Source organism: Schistosoma mansoni, chromosome 5 (genome assembly GCF_000237925.1).
Source record: "Schistosoma mansoni strain Puerto Rico chromosome 5, complete genome".
Taxonomy (NCBI): Eukaryota; Metazoa; Platyhelminthes; class Trematoda; order Strigeidida; family Schistosomatidae; genus Schistosoma; species Schistosoma mansoni.
Genome location: NC_031499.1, coordinates 2661189 through 2681036, shown reverse-complemented (window position 1 = coordinate 2681036; position 19848 = coordinate 2661189). Strand labels below are relative to the sequence as shown.

Here is a 19848-nt window from a genome sequence, read left to right as displayed (position 1 = left end):
GAACTCAACCCTCTCCCTAATACTTCAAGTATATTGTGTTAGACTTAGGTCTTTATTCAAATCCCTCCTTTTTGTTACATTTCATGATAAGTAAATATTTGAATAAACCTACCAACTAATATCAACAGTAGTGTAATGAACCACTACACAAATGGGGACAACCAAACATATTCGAATATAAAATTATAGAACATTTCAACAAAATCTGACAACTATAAACTGAATACTTAATTTACAGAACGTCAATCAAATGTCTCAAACTTCACTGTTCTTTTTGCAACTATCAGTCAATTGTCTCGGACTTCATTGTTCATTCGTTTCTACACCAATCATTCTTTTTTCTCATTCTCTTTTTCTTTGATCTTCTTAACCTTCTGCCAACAAGTATTTCACTTTCGATTGATAATACATACTACTTATATCTATGGACATCAGTAGTATACACCATAGTATTAAAACTAAACTGTAGCGTTGCTTTATTTTTTCCAAACGAAAATGAGGAGTCCCATAATAGGATGAAACGGCCGTCCAGTGTTTCCAGGTTTTCCATGGTGGTCTAGCTTCAATTGACTCATGCTTTCAACTATGAAACATACTAAATCTCCACAAAACCCCTTCTGAAAATGAATTTGTAAACAATATATATTTACGAATCCAATTATATAGTAGATTGATACATTAAACAACTTGACAGATACTTGTTTATGTTCAAAATTATTAGTAACCTGGTAATTGAAGGAACCCAATAAAATAAATGGTTCTGATTAACTTATACAATAACAAAAAATGTTTTAATTTAATAAAATTAACCTTTAAAAATAAAGATGGATAGTGGATAGAAGTGGAATCCAGTTTGACGTGAGTTTCGTCCTATTTGGGACTCGTCAGATGGATGCACCTTTACCAATGAAGAAAAAAAGTGACAACAACAACCATACTTATCAATCATTTACATAGATACACAAAAGTATAATAACCCATTTCATATCTATGATATTAGGGTTCTAATCGTTTAATATAGAAATTTCACCCTCAATCTTATCTACAATGATTTATATATAACTATATGTATGTATCATTGTAACTAAGTAAAGGCAAAAGAGGAAAACAAAAAGGATGTAACTTTACACAACTCTATACAATTATCAGAGATTATCATTCCTTGTACTATGTATGTATGTATGTATAATCCATTCAATTCTTAATTTGGAGTTTCTTAAATAAAAACTGTCAGTGATATACTGTCATTTTGAAATCCTTTAGAGAATTATAAGGATTTATGTGTGTGAGTGTGTTTGTGTGTACTTACAATGTGGTGTTACTTTCAGAAAAGTAGATTGTTTGAAAACAGTATGAATTTATTGTCTGCCAATTTATGAATTGGTTATCAGTGAAATTCAAACGGCAAGTTTCATCTTACTGAAGACTCGTCATATGGATATACTTAAATTTTAGTGTTAATGTAAACATTGTAACTAAAACACGATAGCCTTTAGTTCAAATGCTTTAGACGATAACTTGACTGGAAAACCGTTTGACCTGGATGAGGTATCAAGACAGACCAGGTTTAATGCACATATTATCAATAAAGATTGATCAGTCATAGTCCTTATCATCAACAGTAGATGGTCCCATCCCATACAGTCATGGAATATACGTGGTTCACAGAAGAAGAATCTATAATATTATCTAAAACCTAACTGAAAAGACATACTTATCGAAACTGAATGTTATTTTTCTTCTGTAATGGTAATATACATATCCGTTATTTTGAGGACAGATATGTATGATAGAAAAGATTTACATTCTTAACAACACCCATATATTGTAACCTTACTAAGATATTACTTGAAAATAATACATCTTTATAGGAGAAAAGGACAATCAAACAATTTTGCACACTACTTGCTAAACAGCTGTCCAATTTAACAACCTGACTATAAGGAAATAAATCAAATCTAATTAAGTATACTTCTATAAGATATCAATGGCAATTGTGTCATGAGGTCAACCTAAATTTTGTATATTGATCAAGATTTTCACATAAACCTAGTCTTATTTTCATATATATTGTAGGTAATGATATGTTCTTCAGTATAAGGAGTCTTATCAATGAATTCAAATAGGAACTAATGCAATGTCATAGTTTATCCACCTCTAAATTCCTTCCAAATTACTCTTCTAGTATTATCACATATTTAGCTCGGTAAACGTTAAGCCTCAGTAGTAGTTGACCAAATTAACTTGGACGATGATGATTTTCCGCCTTACTGATCGATTTGTCAGATTTATCAATGTAACCAAAGCTTTTCCTAAGATTTTCAATACACGAACACCACCAGTTTATGTTTCACAGCCATACAGTAATGCTAAATGAACTACCACTTTACAGCTTCCCTGATTTTTGGTCGACAGAAAGCCTGTCTACACAGTAGGAGAGGTAAGATTGGAAAAACCAACATAGCTCTTTGAATACAATCTGAGACAGACACCTTTTTGCTAGTTATTGAGATTTTCAAGATAAATAAACTGAATAATATCACCAACTAAATCACTCTTACCCATTTGTCTAGATGAAGCACCAGATCAGTCCAAGAGCAACATTCAGTGTTTTATGCAAGATCAGTGAGTCCAAATTACTTTGATCTTGCTAATCGAGAAATCTATGATGAAATTAAAAGAAATGCATAAAAGTTGCCGATTCTAACGATTAAAAATAAGGTTTTACAATGTCTAAACTATTTAGCCAAACAACTTAGTTCAGTCAAAAGTAACCCTGTTAACTATTTTCCCTAAGTTTATAAATTCTCTCAATACATCTTTTAATAACAAACACTTTGGTCGACTGGTTCGAAGTTTTAATCATAAATTATAATCATTTTATTTCTCTGATAAACCTAAAATACATACTCATATTAAGTCACCTTATTTCTAAATATATTAAAACTCCATATTTAATATGATTAGGAATAGTATTATATAACACTATAACTCCCGTTCATCAAGTCAATGCACAGTCGAAATCAATGCTTTGAAATGAATTCAGATACAGTAAACATATTTTGCGGTGAATATCATTTATAGTTGAATTCATGAGTCAGTTGTAGCTAGACCACCATGGAAAACCTTGAAGAACTGGACAGCCGTTTCTCATAATAATCAAATGCTCACTAATGACGGGCATCAAGACTTATTTACTGGAGTTCTAGTGAGAAGCAATGACCATTGGAGTTCAACTGGGTCTGCTGTGAGATAGTAGCTCATTGAAGACAATGGTGGACGGTTGCTCGATTTTGTGGATTGGTTAAACTTAGATATTAACACGGTTGGATGCCGGCTCAGTGGTCTAGAGGTTAGGCGCTAGCACACAAAAATGATAGGTCCTGAGTTCGAATCATGTGAAAAATCATGGATGAGCACTGATGAAGAGTCCCAAACTAAAACAAAACCGTCGCCAAATACTTCTACATTTTCAATGGTGATCTAACATTGTTTGGTTCATGATCTCAATTAAAGACCGACGAAAAAAGTATATGGAATTGTTGTTTTTTCAAGTATTTCTTCATTAGCTCATTTCATGTGACATTGGTGAAAATTGTATTGAACAATGTATCATTCAAAAATTACATTTCACCTCTCCATGATTGTTTAACATAATGGATTTTTTTTTCTGGTTAGACAATAGTTTTCACCAGTTTTTTGCGAAAACTAAGTAACAATTCAGGACAAATTAGTTGGTAACTAACCAAGTTGAATAAGGAAATTACAGAACATTTCCTCATTAGAGCGAATTAACTAAAAGCTATCATTTACGCTTGTACGAGTTTTGCTTGCTATTCATAATTTTCCATTAACCTAATTCACTTTTGTTTTTCTGTAAATACTTCATTTTATTAAGTAATTTCTAATTGTATTTGTTAAAAATTATAGTCATTTCACCCCCGGTGAAACTATGCGATTTGAGGATTGTTTATATTAACCATTCAATCGGTATAAATATCAAAGACTATTAAACATATTCGAAATACTATGATCTGTAAGCGAATTTATGTGACGGGTGGTGACAGTTATCCATTTCAGATAATGGATGAAGGGTTGCGAAAGATCATGGATTGATGGAAGTTGGACATTAACACCGTTGGATAGCGGCTCAGTGATTTGAAGGTTAAGTGTTAGCGCACGAGACCTGCGGTCCTGAGTTGGAGTCCCATGTGAGGGACTGTGGATGCGCACTCCTGAGAAGTTTCATACTAGGACGAAACAGCAGTCCAGTGTTCCCTGGTATTTGTTGGTGGTCCAGATTAGATCAACTCGTGAATTCAACTGTTAAAATTTATATGTCACAACCGTACTTCAAGTATAAATAGTAAAGACATGTTAAAGACTGAACTAGTCCTAATGTTATCAAGAAGTTTTATGGTAATGTGTGGTAATGTGGTGTTAGCTTATATTTATGCTTCATTTGAGAATTACAACCAGGCATTATCTGCTGATGTGAAATATTAGCCTCAAGTAATTCTTCTAACAAAGTTTAATAATTGTGTTGTTACCTTGACAGTTTATTTGAGTTGAATTCGGCTATTAAGAATTATATCCTTCAATTATCATATTCATTTGAACTACAGTGTGAACAATGATTTTTATATCCTAGCGAAGAATAAATAAATGATAACATCCAGGAATTCCTTATGGACTGTTACTATATATATGTTTATATATCCTTATTCCATAACCATTCAGTAACTAGATTATATACATAGTTATATTTCTCTTATTATAAGATTTCATTTGACCTATTGGATAATATCATACGACTTACTATTCTGAAATTATTCACAATCTACGAGTTACAGTATCTCATATTCACAACCAATTTCGAAATGATCTTGTATATTTGTTATTTTCTATTATGATATGAAGCGGTCTGATTGGCTTGTATATAATCTGCGTATATCTGAAATATATTATTCATACAGCGGAAGCTGTGATTGTGTTCAGGAGTCAGACGGACGTAACTAGACGAGTAGAATCAATAAGGATTGAGAGTTGACTCCAGGCTACTCGTGCTGGTTAACGTGTCATTGGCTTACCACAGGAACAAGGTCGTATAAGTCGGTGTTTTGATTGGTGATCTAATCTCATGATAATAAACAGTGTCATGAAGAACACAACATTGATTGTAGGCATACTGAAATTCAGTAAAATTAACAGAAAATTTCACAGTTCTATTCTAAGAACTCATCATTACGTAATGGAAGAATTGTCGAAAATAATACATCTAACGTAATAAAGGTTAAGCGTTCGCGCGTGAGTCAGATGGGTTATGGGTTTTAGTTGACTCATGAATTGAACTATAAAATATCTATAATCTGCGCAAAACACTTTTTCGTAAATATCTTTGTTAATTTTGTTGTAAATAAGCTACAATTATCATATATCCTATGAATTTTCTAATTATACATCATTCAACACTTTATGATAAGATTTCATCATGGTTATGCAATATGTTTTCTTGCCTGTAGTTTCAGTAACCTAATTCTTGAGTTCACTAATGAATTAAACTTCTAGTGTTTGACACAGATGGCATAAAAACAATATAGGATTCTCAGAACAAAGTATTTCAACAAGTTTCCTTTTTCTTATTTTTTGATGGATATTGACGATAAATATTGGGTGATTGCCAACTTGATGTTAGCAGTTCGGGAATTAACATCTGATTAATGTATATTCATTTCGATGCATAATGCCAACAATCACGATGTCTCTAATTGTGCTTTTTTGTAAGTTGTAAAGAGAAAGGTCGTAAACTTTTCACAACAAACACTTCAATAGGCTATGCAATTAATTAACATAATGATATGTTAGAAGAAACAAGAAAATAGATAACTTAATGAAATATCTAGATGGAAAGAACAGGTAGACCAGATATTCAAGAAGGTCGCCTTAAGTTCTACACGCAGAATACAAACATTCCCATTTTCATCGTAATAAATTATAAATGATATGAATTACACTTACATAGAAGTATAGTAGTAAATTACTTACGTTCAATTAAATTTAAATCAAATGTAATGTAATAATTTCGTACTCCGAATCATTTGTATACTCGTCAGTAATGAACATATGATTAATTTGACTTGATCTTAACAACATTGTCAGTAAGAGATATGATCGATTGGACCAAGTGATATTTCAAATTTATTATGAATTAGCTTAATCAAGAAACTTGGACGATTGGATATTGGTGATTTGAGTGGGTTGTTTTTTTTTGTATGTGTCAATCAACTCCAATTTTTCATGTTGTCTCAAGTATCTTATGTTGTAGGATAATGCACAAGAAGCAAGTGGTAATTCAATGACTGACGTTTAAATCTTTTTAATTACGTATCATGTAATTAATTTAGAAATTACGCAAGGTGACTGCGAAAATTTTAATTTTATTCAGTTAGTATTGTTTATTTGTATCTTCCCATTGCTGGTTAAAAACTGCAATTGATCAGTTTCTTGTTGACATGTGTGCATCCTTTGCGGATTGCCTCGATATTACCTTAAGTCACAAACTTTATAAGCAAAGATGGATGCACATATGCCAAAAAGAGACTGATCAATTTCAGTTCTAAACACTAATGGGAACATTTAAACAAACAATACAAAATGAATTAAGACTTCGCTCTATCGCAAAAGCTAGTAGCTATCAGGACTCAATAGTTAAGTGGATAACGCGATGTCATTCAAGGAGAAAATGAATGGGTTCGAGTCTCGGAATGAACATCAACTCTAAAATGCAGGTACATCCAACGGACGATTCCTAATTGGGAAGAATCAAGTGTCCTCAAATCCACTGCCAGCTACCATCATATTCAAATGAGCCATTATTTCATTGAATTCTTAAGTGATCTTTACTTTTCCATTTACTTTGAAATTCAAAAGTTTGGTTTTTCACATCAATATGGAAAAACATTCATATCGTTATATATAGACTCAAACTTCTGATTGGTTGATTTCACCGAACGATTAATATCATGATTACTGCATTCAATGATCTTCATCTTCATAACAAACTAACCAACAATATAATCCTTACTAAATGTTATATCGATTGCCTCGCCTATTAGAGAACAGTGAATTTATTGATCGCCCGATGATACACAAAAGCCGTATGAGCAGTCAAGAGTACTTATCAGTCCTGCTTTCTACCTAGACCAGCCAGTTAAGTCCAGAACACCAATAACAGTCTCTGCAATATGAATCATTATTCTCAAACATATTGGGTTTATATACCGAATAAATTGACCACATCGTACCAATAAAATAGAAAATAACATTTGTACAAGATTTAGCCAAATGTAGCTGTGAATAGGGGAAACAATAATCAATAGACTGGGGAAAACTGGAGAATGGTAAATCGTATAATAATAGTCTATAAGTCAAAATAAAGATTTTAATAAGAGGGACACGAATATGAATAGTTTAGCTACTTAACAATAATACAATAGGAAATATACATATTACATTGGTCCATAAATAGTTCTCAAAGTTACCATTCATAAACCTTTTCCGGATATAACACTAAACTTTGAAAAGGTAATATCTCCCAGTTAGAAACTAAATAATTTACTTCTAGCGAACTAGATTCAAATCAAGGCAGAATTTATCATCACAGGATTAATTATTTTAAATGCCACAATTAAATCTATATGAAAAATCTAATTTATTTAGCAATTGTTTTATAGTGTTCAATTCATTATTATAATTAGCAATTAAGTGAACTAGATATAATTTAGTCGTCAAGTAAGATTGATGAGAATGTGTATTTGAAGACATTTTCTTTAAAAAAACGTTATTAATGACTGAGTCCGAAACTCGCAAGGCGGGATCCTGGATGCGCATTGCTGAGGAGTCCCACAATAAGACGAAACGGACGTCAAGTGTTTCCAGGTTTTCCATGGTTGTCTAGCTTCAATTGACCAATGATTTCAACTATATAAAGTTATTCATGACTGTTAATGCAATTTGAATTGCATTACATAATAGTTTATCCAAGAAATAGGTAGGATTCTATTAAATGTAATAGCATATAACATATATCAATAAAAATAGATTAAACAGGTTGTTTATCTGGGTCATTTTCTAATAATCATGGTTTTTATAATGAGGAGGGGGGTTCATAACATTTTCTTTACTCATAGATAGTTAGTACAATTGTCCTATTCAGAGAAATATACAGAACATAATAATTGAATTTCCATTAGCTGATGTGACATTTAGTTGGTACAATAATTTACTGTTATCAGAACTGTTAAACCATTTGTTAACAGCACATACATAATCATGTTACAAAGTATTATAACAGATTTACATTATAACCTGGTTATTATTATGTTAGCAATCTTTAAATTTAGTAAGATGAATATTTTTCTTTGACTCATTAGAATCCAAAACGGTCACCTTATCAAAGAAACCATAAACTACGGAATAGATTCAATCCGTTCTAAATTGTTGTAGTGGTACTATACACTACACTATATCAACTACATTTAGATAGATAGCATTCTATCAGTACTAAGAAGGACTTGACACTCAAGACATTGATCACCACCGAGTGATCAATCAATTGTAATTACATGTCAGTCCTACAGGAGGTCGGTCGCGGCTCGAATAGCTCAATGGTAACGTCTCTGACTGTGAAGCTGAGTGACACGGGGTCAGGGAGCACCAGTTCCCTCAAGATTACAGGTACACCTTGCTGACGAGTGTCAAGTAGTACGAAACCCGAGTCCAGGGTTTTCTTTTGACCACCTCCAACCACCATCTTATCTGAACATAGTTCACACAGTGTCGAGCCACCTAGACTAGTGGCAACATTGCAACTTGATCGATAGCATTCAATCAGCACTAAGACGGACTTGACACGCATGACATTCATCAACACTCAGTGATTAATCAATTGTGATAGAAAACCAGTTACCAGTTACTTTTTCGGAAATAAATGTAGCAAATGAGTTTTAAAAGCATCATATTTTTCTAAATCAGCAGGTTAAAAGGGGGATTCTACACAAATCCAGTTGTCTTAAAATTACAAACTACTGGCATATATTACAAGCTATCTATGTGAAATTTCTTAGTTACATTTGATGACTATTGATTTCCGATATCGTTTTGCTACTTGTCCATTCCTTTATAGATTTTTTTAAAATGCTACCTCTAAACACTGTTGAGTATTATTGATTTGATGGTGTAAATTTTCTGTATTCACCGTATTGGTTTATCGTTTTTTTCAGTTATATCAATGTTTTATTGAAAAATTGTGTGAATCTAGTCATGATACAACTATACCTAGTTAGTGGAACTGTAATGGTCAATTCTTATTGATAAGACATCTAGTGATAAGTGTTTTAGATTTATTCCCTAATAAGGTCTTTTATGTTTAGTTTCTTTGTATTTATAGCTAATTGACTATGATGTTTAGTGACTTACTTTTCAGAAGAACACTTACATGTGAACACTTCACTGACTTGTTAGAAAACAAAGTACTGTCTGGCACAAGTGAACTTAGGCTGAAATATTCATAAACTACGAACAGCTGATAAAAAATTGTGTCATTAAATCAGGCTACTTTAACGAGAGGGTTCAACCTGCGTTTATACGATAAAATGTTGTTTGTTGTTAAAGTGAAAATTGACATATTGAATAAGTAATTTTGACAGTTGAATTCACGAGTCGATGTAAGCTAAACCATCATTAAAGACCTAGGAGCACTAGATGTCCGTTCCGTCCTAGTGCGGGACTCCTTAGCAGTGCACATCCACGATAACTCACTCGGGATTCGAACCCAGGACCTTCAGACTCTCTTGTGAAAGCTTAACCTCTAGACCATTAGGCCGGCATAGAACGGTATTAATATGTAACTTCCATCGATCTATGGATAAATGCGCGACCATTCATCCATTGTTTGAGGAAGACATTTGTCTGTGCCGGACCCAGATTGGATTTTTAAGATATTACTTGACAAGCATTGATAAATAAACATAAGGTTTACATACATTTGCATATCCATAATATTCAAGAAATAGAGTTAGGGGTTAGGCTATTACATGTAGTCGACAGTAAACGCAACTTGTCAAAAAACCCAAATGGATTACTAAGAAATGTATTGATAAATGTCCTCTACTAGACTGAAGCTGAATACGGTATACAACTAATGGGATTCAAAAGTGTAAAACCTCATAGCCGCAAAATCAAAAGACTGAAAAAGCGGGGTAAGTGATTATTGGGTAAGAATCAAAAATGTACGGAAAAGCATGGGTATTCATAGTTATTAGCATTGGTGATAAATTCAGCTAAACCTCAAAGAGCCAAGTAAGACAATTGTTCAATCTTAGCAGACCACGTTAATATTCCAGGAAACTGTTTCATGTTCTGATTGGACAGAATCTCTTCGGCTCCTTTAGAGCTTCTGAAGGCTGCATCGTGCTTTTCGGAGCCATTCTAACAACAAAATAAGAGTTTATTATTTTAACTATTAGTCACAAGCATTGTAAGCAAAGATGAATAACTAGATAGCGTTTGAAGCGAATGTTACTGGGTTCGAGTCCCAGGGGGAACATCAACACTGAAATACATGTACATCCAGCTGACGAGTTCGAAATAGGACGAAACGCGCGTCTTGGATTCCACTGCTAGACAAAATCCATCTTTGCTTATAATACTAAATTATTACTTATTTTCCTACAAAATCTTATGTAAACTAATCGAATATTGTAATGAACATGTTCATTATCACAATTATTTTCTATACAATGACAAGTTTTAATAATTGAGATCATGAATCAATTAAAGCTAGAAAACCATGGAAACCCTGGAAGTACTGGACGGCCGTTTTGTCCTATTGTGAGCATCCACAATCCTTGTTGTGAGATAGTAACTCACTGAAGACAATGGTGGACGGTCGCTCAAATTCGTGGATCGATTCAAGCTAGACATTCACACCGTTGCATGCCGGCTCAGTGGTCTAGAGGTTAGGCACTAGCGCGTGATACTGATATGTCCTGAGTTCGAATCCCGTGAGTCGGGATCGTGGATGCTCACTGCTGAGGAGTCCTACATTAGAGCGAAACGGCCATCCAGTGCTTCAAGTTTTTCCATGGTAGTCTAACTTCAATCGATTCATGATTTCAACTAATAAAATTACTATAATATCCACAAAACCCCTTCTCATATTCATAACAAGTTTACTTATAACAAAAGGACTATTTATATAAAAGATGTCTTACCTAACTAATCAATTATACATTAGATTGTTAGATATAAATTACTTGAAATAAAGATAGTTCATTGCCTAACTTTATCTTAAAGTTGACTATAATGATCTAATTTGACTTATTCAACTTAGTTAATAATTTAGAACAAGATAAAAAGCTTTAGCGGAAATCCATTAATGTTTTAACTTTACATACAATAAAGAATAAACATTAAGTATTTTAACTCTATTATGCTTTTTTTTGGCTTCTATACAAGTGTGTAAACAAACAATTTTTTTTCTTTATTGAAAAGGACATTAAGTAAACAAACAAATGAAGTTGTCATGGAATATTTGATATTTTGGATTGTTGCCAATTGTTGGTTTTTTTCTTTTTATGTCTCATATGAGTTGGTTATTTTTGCCAGGACTCATCAGACTATTCATCTGGATCATTAATGTGAATAATAAGTTATTTTTTCTTAAAATTGGTAAACATTCTCTCAGAATACATTAAAATTTATCTTCAAAAAGAAGATGAACATCTTGAACTTACGTCCTCAGATTGTTTTACTTACTTACTTACGTCTGTTACTCCTCGTGGAGGAGCATAGGCCACCCATCAGCATTCTCAATCTAACCCTGTCCTGGGCAATTCTTACCAGTTCTTTACAGTTAACATTCATCCTTTTCATATCTGCTTTTATTTCCCGACGTAATGTGTTCTTTGGCCTTCCTATTTTTTACATACCTTTCGGATTCCAAGTTAGCAATTGCCTCGTGATGCACATTGGTGATTTCCTTAATGTATATCCGATCCACTTCCAACGTCTTTTCCTAATTTTCCCTTCAGCTGGAAGCTGGTTAGTTCTCTCCTATAAAACGCTGTTGTTGATAGTATCCGGTCAGTGAATGTTGAGTATTTTGCGTAAACAACTGTTTATAAATACTTGTACCTTCTTGAGGATGGATGTACTAGTTCTTCACGTTTCAGTTCGTCAGTCAGCCACAACATAGGACCAGGCACATCTATGCATCGGTCCAAGTTGTCATATCTCGTTAGCCCAACAAGATGAACACCGGATTCATAGAAATAGTTAATTTAGTGGTGGTAGTATATAAAACATAGGTTGTATATAAGGATATAATAAAGGAAGGAAGAAAGTTATGAAGAAATTTTAATCTTAAGGTTTAAGGGAAGATAAAGAGTGTATACACCTACGCCATTGTGATCGATTCTGAGCCATGTCACCTAGAGTCTCCAACCCTTGGTTACGATAGTCACGCGTTTCAGCTCCGTACAGCAGCCTCAGATTGTTTAGTAAAGAGAAATTAAAATGGTGATCTAAGTCACACCATATATCGTAATTCAACACATTAAAATTGGTACATATATTTAATCTCTGTTCATCCATTCAGTATAAACGTTTCTTTGGCTCTGCATCCTAAATCATCATCTCAATAAACGATAAAATAAAAGAAAAATTACATAATAAATGGTAAATAGTTCCGCCCACAATAAAAGTAGAAAGCCTTACTATTCATCGAACTTAGACTGTTTATCAACACGACCATATTTAATTCTACACAGTTCCCACAAAATACACACATACGCTCAAATTTCAGCACTCCTAAATAATAAATAAATTACATATTTTCATAACGACCATCATACACGCAAATACACAAACCAATGTCTAAAACAAGATTACCTTGATCAAAAAGCTTAACATGACATCGACATAGTCGAACCTTTTTTTATTTTGATTAAACTGAATAGTCTGCCTTGTTAAACTTTAATTAGTTTTATTTGACCATTTATTTACTTCATTTGAAGCCATGTCTTACACAGAGTTATGAAAGCTTAAAGATCCTAATTTTCACCTCATCGGGATATCCACGGATAGATGATGATTATTATTATTATTTTAACACTAACGATCCATGTTACCCCCAATCTTTTTTGAAATTATTGATAAGTAATTATATTTTCGCTTTGACGTCAAAAGTAGACTACATCATCACTGAAGAGTATGATTTTCTTATATCAAACTACAATCGATTTCAAAGAATAGAACATCAAGAGAAATCGATTTTGATTGCGAATCATTCTTAGTATTAAGCATATTATAAGTCTAAGCAGATTTTTCTCACTTTCTTTACCTAAGGATAAATGAATAACTTCGTATTACACAGGATCAGATGTTATCTTCATTTATAGCTTGACAATAATCTTTATATTTATTATTATTAGCTCTATTCATTATTATATTTTTGGTACAATATAGAATTCTCAACACAATGTATTTCAACAAGTTTCCGTTCCCTAGTTATTGGTCGATACAGATGATAAATATTGAGTGGTCGCAAGTTAGATGTTAGCAGTAAATCGACATCTAAATAATGTATATTCTTTTCGCTGCATATTGCCAGCAACCATGATATATCTGATTTGCAATTTTGTAACTTGTACAGCGGAGTGGATAACGCGATGGCATTTAAAGCGAAAGGTACTGGGTTCGAGTTCCAGAGTGAACATCAACTGTGAGATGCAAGTACATCCATCTGACGAGCCCCAAATAGGACGAAACGCGCGTCGTAGATTCCACTGTTAGCCACTATCCATTTTTGCTTACAACTTACTCAATGTTTAAAACGATATTTTTTGTGAATGCATTTTTTTATGGTTTAAAACCTTAACTGGTCTTACCTAGACTACCACTGAAAACATAGATGCATTGCATGGACGTTTCGTCCAAATATGGGACTCTTCAGAGACATGAGGATCTTCGTTCTCACACGAAAACGATTTATTCTCAGACCACTTATCTCGGATGTAACGGTATTAATATCTAACTCTAGTCAATTTATGATAGTGAACTACCATCTTCCATTGCATGCAGTAAATAACTGTCTCACGACCGACATGTATGAACTCTACTAGCCGTGACTTTTCACCAGAACTCCACGAATTACATTCTGAGAATAGTCACTATTGAGTGCATAATATCAAGAAAGAGGCATTTGAGGAGGTTGCAGAGCTTTGATAGTGTAAACTTTATTTACACAAGAACAAACGTTACGAGTCATTGATGAACACTGATGAGGAGTACCGTACTTAAATGAAACTGCCATCTGGTAGTTTAAGGTTTTAATAATGGTCTAGCTAAGATTATTTCACAATTTAAACCATAGAAATTTTATAATCTTCTTTGATTTCTATATCTTAAATATCTGGTTGTATAAATCGAATTCATAAAAAGACTTTGATAGAACAAAATTAGAATCATAAATTAGAAATTAATCTGGATATAAACAAAGTAAGATGAGACAAAAGAATAACTATTACGCAACAAATTTATCTTTTTATTTAAATATTAACCATTGAAGCAATGATTAAAAATTATGATTAGGTTCTTAAAATTTAATTACAGTCATCTTACTGTACTTGGTTTATGTGTCTGGGTTTATTCCACGAACTGAATGTCCGATATTCTGTACCTACTCACAGAGATTTTCAACTGTATTATTATGAATGATGGTTTATACTGTATGATTTTAGAATTTTATCTTATTTCACATATGTAGTGATATCGTAGTTCTTGTATGAAGAGGGTTGTTCAGTATACTGTTATAGCACGTCAGCTTATCATTCACCTAATAAAATAATCATCATTTATAGAATCTTGTTGATTTCAATGACTAACAGAACAGCACCATATATGTTGTGTTCTGTGACACAACAATTATCACGTAACAAAACCGCCAGTTAGAACACCGACCTATGTAGCTTTGTCTCCGTACTAAACTAATGACGCGTCAACAAGCACAAGCAGCATTGAATCTACTCTGAATTATCATTGTTCTATTGTAAGGTAACTCTTTGTCTAACCCGGCCGGCTCATGCTAGTACAAATATCAGTCTCCGCTTTATGAGTCATATATTTCAGACATACACGGTTCATAAACATGCAGATCAGACCTCATTATACCATATAATGAAAATAATTATACAAGATCGAACCGAAAATGGCCGTAGGGGTGAGAATATAATCAACAGATTGGGAATAACTTCAGAATAGTAAATCGTATAATAGTAGCCAATAGGTCAAATGATATCTTATAATAATAGAAATATAATTATATATAATCTAGCTACTTAATATATAGATATTTGGTAAGATGTGAACAGGGACATATTTGGTTGACCGCATATTTTTCATAGTTGAAAGCGTGAGTCAATTGAAGCTAGACCACCAGGGAAAACCTGGAAGCACTGGACGGCCGTTTCGTCAATTGACTCACGCTTCCAACTATGAAAAATACTAAATCTCCAGAAAAAACCCCTTCTGATAATAATAACCACATGTTATAATGAAACGACTGTATAATTGAGGAGCTTGTTTGTGGCTATTGTTTATGGACGTTTCATATTATGTATGTTCATAAAGTAAGTAAATGATTAACTTATATGAAACATTATCCAGTTCATTTAATGGAAATTTTATTAAAATAATAAATATAAACAAATAATATTGTCTTCGGTAACATTTTGATTGTGATCAGAATGAGGGTTTGTGGAGATCGCAGTAATTTTTTTAATAGTTGAATTCATAGATAGATGTAAACTAGACCACCATCGAATAACTGGAAGCACTTGGCGGTTGTTTCGTTCTAGTATGGGACCGAAGGTCCTGGGTTCGAGTCTCTCATGAGAGATCGTGAATGCGCATTACTGAGGAAAACCTTGATTAGTCTATCATACACAGTAATACATTTATGATAATATCATTGCAATCAAGACAGTTTGTGCGTCAGCGATAACAATGGAACAGATTACATAACTAAACATAATAAGATGAACAAATTGATAGTATAGTGATATGTTTACTAATTATTATTAGAACAACCAAAACTTGAATGGATACTCCATAATAGGAGGCAGATTGAAAGCACTTGCAGAAATAGACTTTGACATAATATTCATTCAAGAACCACTAAAATTCTGTAATAAAAACTGTTTAAATAATAAGACAGTGAAGACTACAAAAGAATAGTGACAAGTGAACGATATGAATATTCATAATAATTAGTAAAATCGTTTGTTAAGCCTTATTCTGTCTTCATATCACTACAAACATGAATTGTCATCTTGAATCCATATGACTTTAACTGTATTTAAGAGACGAGACCATAAACTATAGTTAAAATTGGTAGATGTAAGATAAATTACTGTGAATGATCTGATTTTATCTGTTAATCGACCGTCAACTATGTACGATAGAGTGGAGCTGAATATTGTTTTTGTCATACCCTTTTCCAACCATGAATGGTGGTACTCATTCACTCAGTGACTAAGTTATAAGGTTAAGAGCTCGATGAAGCTGTTTCTTGGTGAGCAGATTAATTTTGGGACACAAGTGGATGGGACTTTCATTGTTTACAATGGGACTTCATTCAAATCATTGTGAATAACAGTATTGGTGAGACTATGACCTTTAAGTGACGCCTTAGTAACCTTGAAAGTATACGCTACTTACTAGGGCTAAATGAGATTGGTAAACCAGTATGAGGAATTAGGTTTGCAATTTACAGTCGATAGTTATGGTTAAGAAATAGAATAGGATATCCATCACGAAATGGTATCAGCTAAAATGCCAAAACGCTATTTAGCCAAATGGATAAATGAATTTCGTGCCAAAATTCATTACCTGTTTTCTTAAATCTGATTGTTTCTTCTATAAATTATAGTCTCGCTACAGTATGTTTATGAAATTTATAAAAACACGAACCACAATTTTTCAACAAAGCTTGACTTATGATACAAATGAATTTTCTAATTTGTATTATCATAATACGCTTTATTGTCTGTTACATTATGTATTACTTCACTCGGTGTTGTATGCTTGTATCTTCTCATTATTATTGAGAACTGAAATTAATCAGTCTCTTGTTGACATGTGTACATCCTGTGCAAATTACCCCGATATTGCCTTAAGTCACAAGTTTTTAAGCAAAGATGGATAGTGGCTAGCATCCTGGATCGCATTACTTACTTACTTACTTACGCCTGACACTCCCAATGGAGCATGGGCTGCCGACCAGCTTTCTCCAACCCACTCTGTTCTGGGCCTTCTTTTCTAAATCTGTCCATTTTTTGTTCATTCTTCTCATTTCTGTCTCTATTTCTCGGTGTAATGTGTTCTTTGGTCTTCCTCTTCTCCTTTGACCTTCAGGATTCCATGTGAGGGCTTGTCTTGTGACACAATTAGGTGATTTCTTCAAAATGTGCCTAATCCACTTCCAGCGCTTCTTCCAGATTTCTTCCTCTGCTGGAATCTGGTTTGTTATCTCCCACAGTAACTTGTTGCTGATAGTGTCTGGCCATCTGATCCGAAGTATCTTTCATAGACAGCTGTTAAAAAACACTTGTATCTTCTGGATAATGGCTTTCGTAGTTCTCCACGTCTCCGCCCCCAACAGTAGAACTGTCTTGGCATTTGTATTGAAAATTCTAACCTTGGTGTTGGTTGACAATTGTTTTGAGTTCCAGATGTTTTTCAGTTGTAAATATGCTGCTCTTGCTTTGCTGATCCTCGCCCTCACATCTGCATCTGATTCACTGTGTTCATCAATGATGCTGCTCAGATTATTTATTATTATTTATTATTTATTATTATTATTTATTAAGATATTTTTACATATTGGATTATATGTACTTCGGATACATTGTTTGAAACACAATGATTAAGAATGTCCAGTAGCCTAAAAATGAATTGAATACAGCTAAAAGATTGGATAATTGGCTTGTATTTTCAAAGATGAATACATGTAAACAGCATTTGTCTATGGAGATAAAATAAAATTAAACGGCGTCATAGATTGATATCAAACACAATGTTTCTAAATGGGTGGTGAATAGAAAACATATGCTGACCATGATACTTGATTATTCTAGATTCTATTACATACAAAGTTATTGTTTCTGAGTAAGATGAAACAATCTAATCATGAAGTGATGTAAATCATTGTATCATGTTAAGTATTCTTGATTATTAAATCCAGTAAGATTTAGTTTACTGAACTCGACATTGAATGTCATCTTGAAGTTTGATAACTAAATATGTAAGTACATTCTACTTAGATAAATGATTATGATATACATTCAAATAGATGTAAACATGAACAAATAAACCGTGATTTAGCATACCTTTGAAATATTTTTGACTATTTAACCGTAGTTCAACCTTATATCTCAATGTCTAACAACATCATTATTATTATCAGATGGAGTTTTTTGTGGATATTATAGTGATTCCAATAGTTGAGATCATGAGTCAATTGAAGCTAGACCACCATGGAAAACCTGGAAGCACTGGACGGCCGTTTCGCCTTATCGTGGGACTCCTCAGCAGTGCACAGTGCACCGTTGGATACCGAATCAGTGGTCTTGATGTAAAGCGCTCAAGCGCGAAACTGATATGTCCTTGGTTCGAATTTCGCGAGATGGGATCGTAGATGCGCAGTGTTCAGGAGTCCCACAAAAGGACGTAACGGTTCTTTCACTTCTTCCACGTTTTCCATGGTGATCTAACTTCAATTGACTCATGATCTCAACTATCGAAACATTATTATTATTATTTACAAATAATGTCAAGTCTAAATCGACTAGCAAACAGCATTTAACTATTAGTAATCTGGTTGATAAGTTTTCAAAACTCTCAGTGTATGTTTTATTTATAAACAAACATGAATGGTGGATAGAACACCAGTTTCTTCCCAATTATAACTTGTCTGTTGGATGTACTTACATCTCAAACTCGAATCCATTGTTCTTTGCTAAAAAGTGTCATCGCGTTATCAACTACGCTATTGATTACTGATAGCCACTAGCTCAAGCAATCGGATGAAGTTTTAAATCATTTCGTATTGTCTGTCTGATTGTTCCCATTGTTGTTTAGAACTCCAATAAATCAGTCTGTTATTGGCATATATGCATGCTGTACTTGTTGCCTCGATATCGCCTTAAATCACAAACATTATAAGCAAAGACAAATCACGCGTCCTGGATTTCACTGCTAACCACTCTCTATCTTTGTTTATAATCTTTATGACTTCAGGCAATATCGAGGCAATCCGCACAGGAAGCACGTGTGTCAATAAGAGATCGATCAATTGTAGTTCTAAACATCATTGGAAACATTCAAACAAACAATCCAAAATGCATATTATATTTGTTTCATATGACAAATGTTGCAAAGAAGACTTTACCATGTGCATTTCATCAAATATTAGTTAAAAATAGAAGTTTGGTTAGATATTGTTAAGTGATAAATACTAAATAATAATGTAAGCAAAGATGGATAGTGGCTAGCAGTGGAATCCAGGACGCGCGTCAAGTCCTATTTGGGACTCGTCAGCTGAATGTACCTGCATCTTAGACTTGATGTTCACTCTGGGACTCGAACCCAGTATCGTTCGCTCCAAACGCCATCTCGTGATTCACTCGGTCACTGAGTCCTGATAGCCACTTGCATGTGAGATGGGGTGAAGTTTGAATTCACTTAGTATTGTTTGTTTGAATCTTCCCATTAATGTTTAGGACTGCA

General features: G+C 33.4%; 1 protein-coding gene and 2 non-coding genes across 3 annotated transcripts in view; 2 read left to right on the top strand and 1 right to left on the bottom strand.

The window, feature by feature from the left end:
• Nucleotides 1-9811: 9811 nt before the first annotated feature.
• On the bottom strand, nt 9812-9882 carry Smp_tRNA_01381_Pseudo_GAG.1.1. The gene has a single exon. It is a non-coding gene (tRNA).
• Nucleotides 9883-13708: 3826 nt separating this feature from the next.
• Nucleotides 13709-13776, top strand: Smp_tRNA_02304_Sup_TTA.1.1. Its single transcript has one exon. It is a non-coding gene (tRNA).
• A 4370-nt stretch (nt 13777-18146) lies between these two features.
• Nucleotides 18147-19848, top strand: part of Smp_153420 (hypothetical protein) — a gene marked incomplete at both ends in the record, with an annotated part of 15351 nt that continues 13649 nt past the window's right edge. The window contains 1 exon segment of the mRNA XM_018797623.1: nt 18147-18153. Within this exon segment, the coding sequence (XP_018652646.1) occupies nt 18147-18153 (7 nt within the window).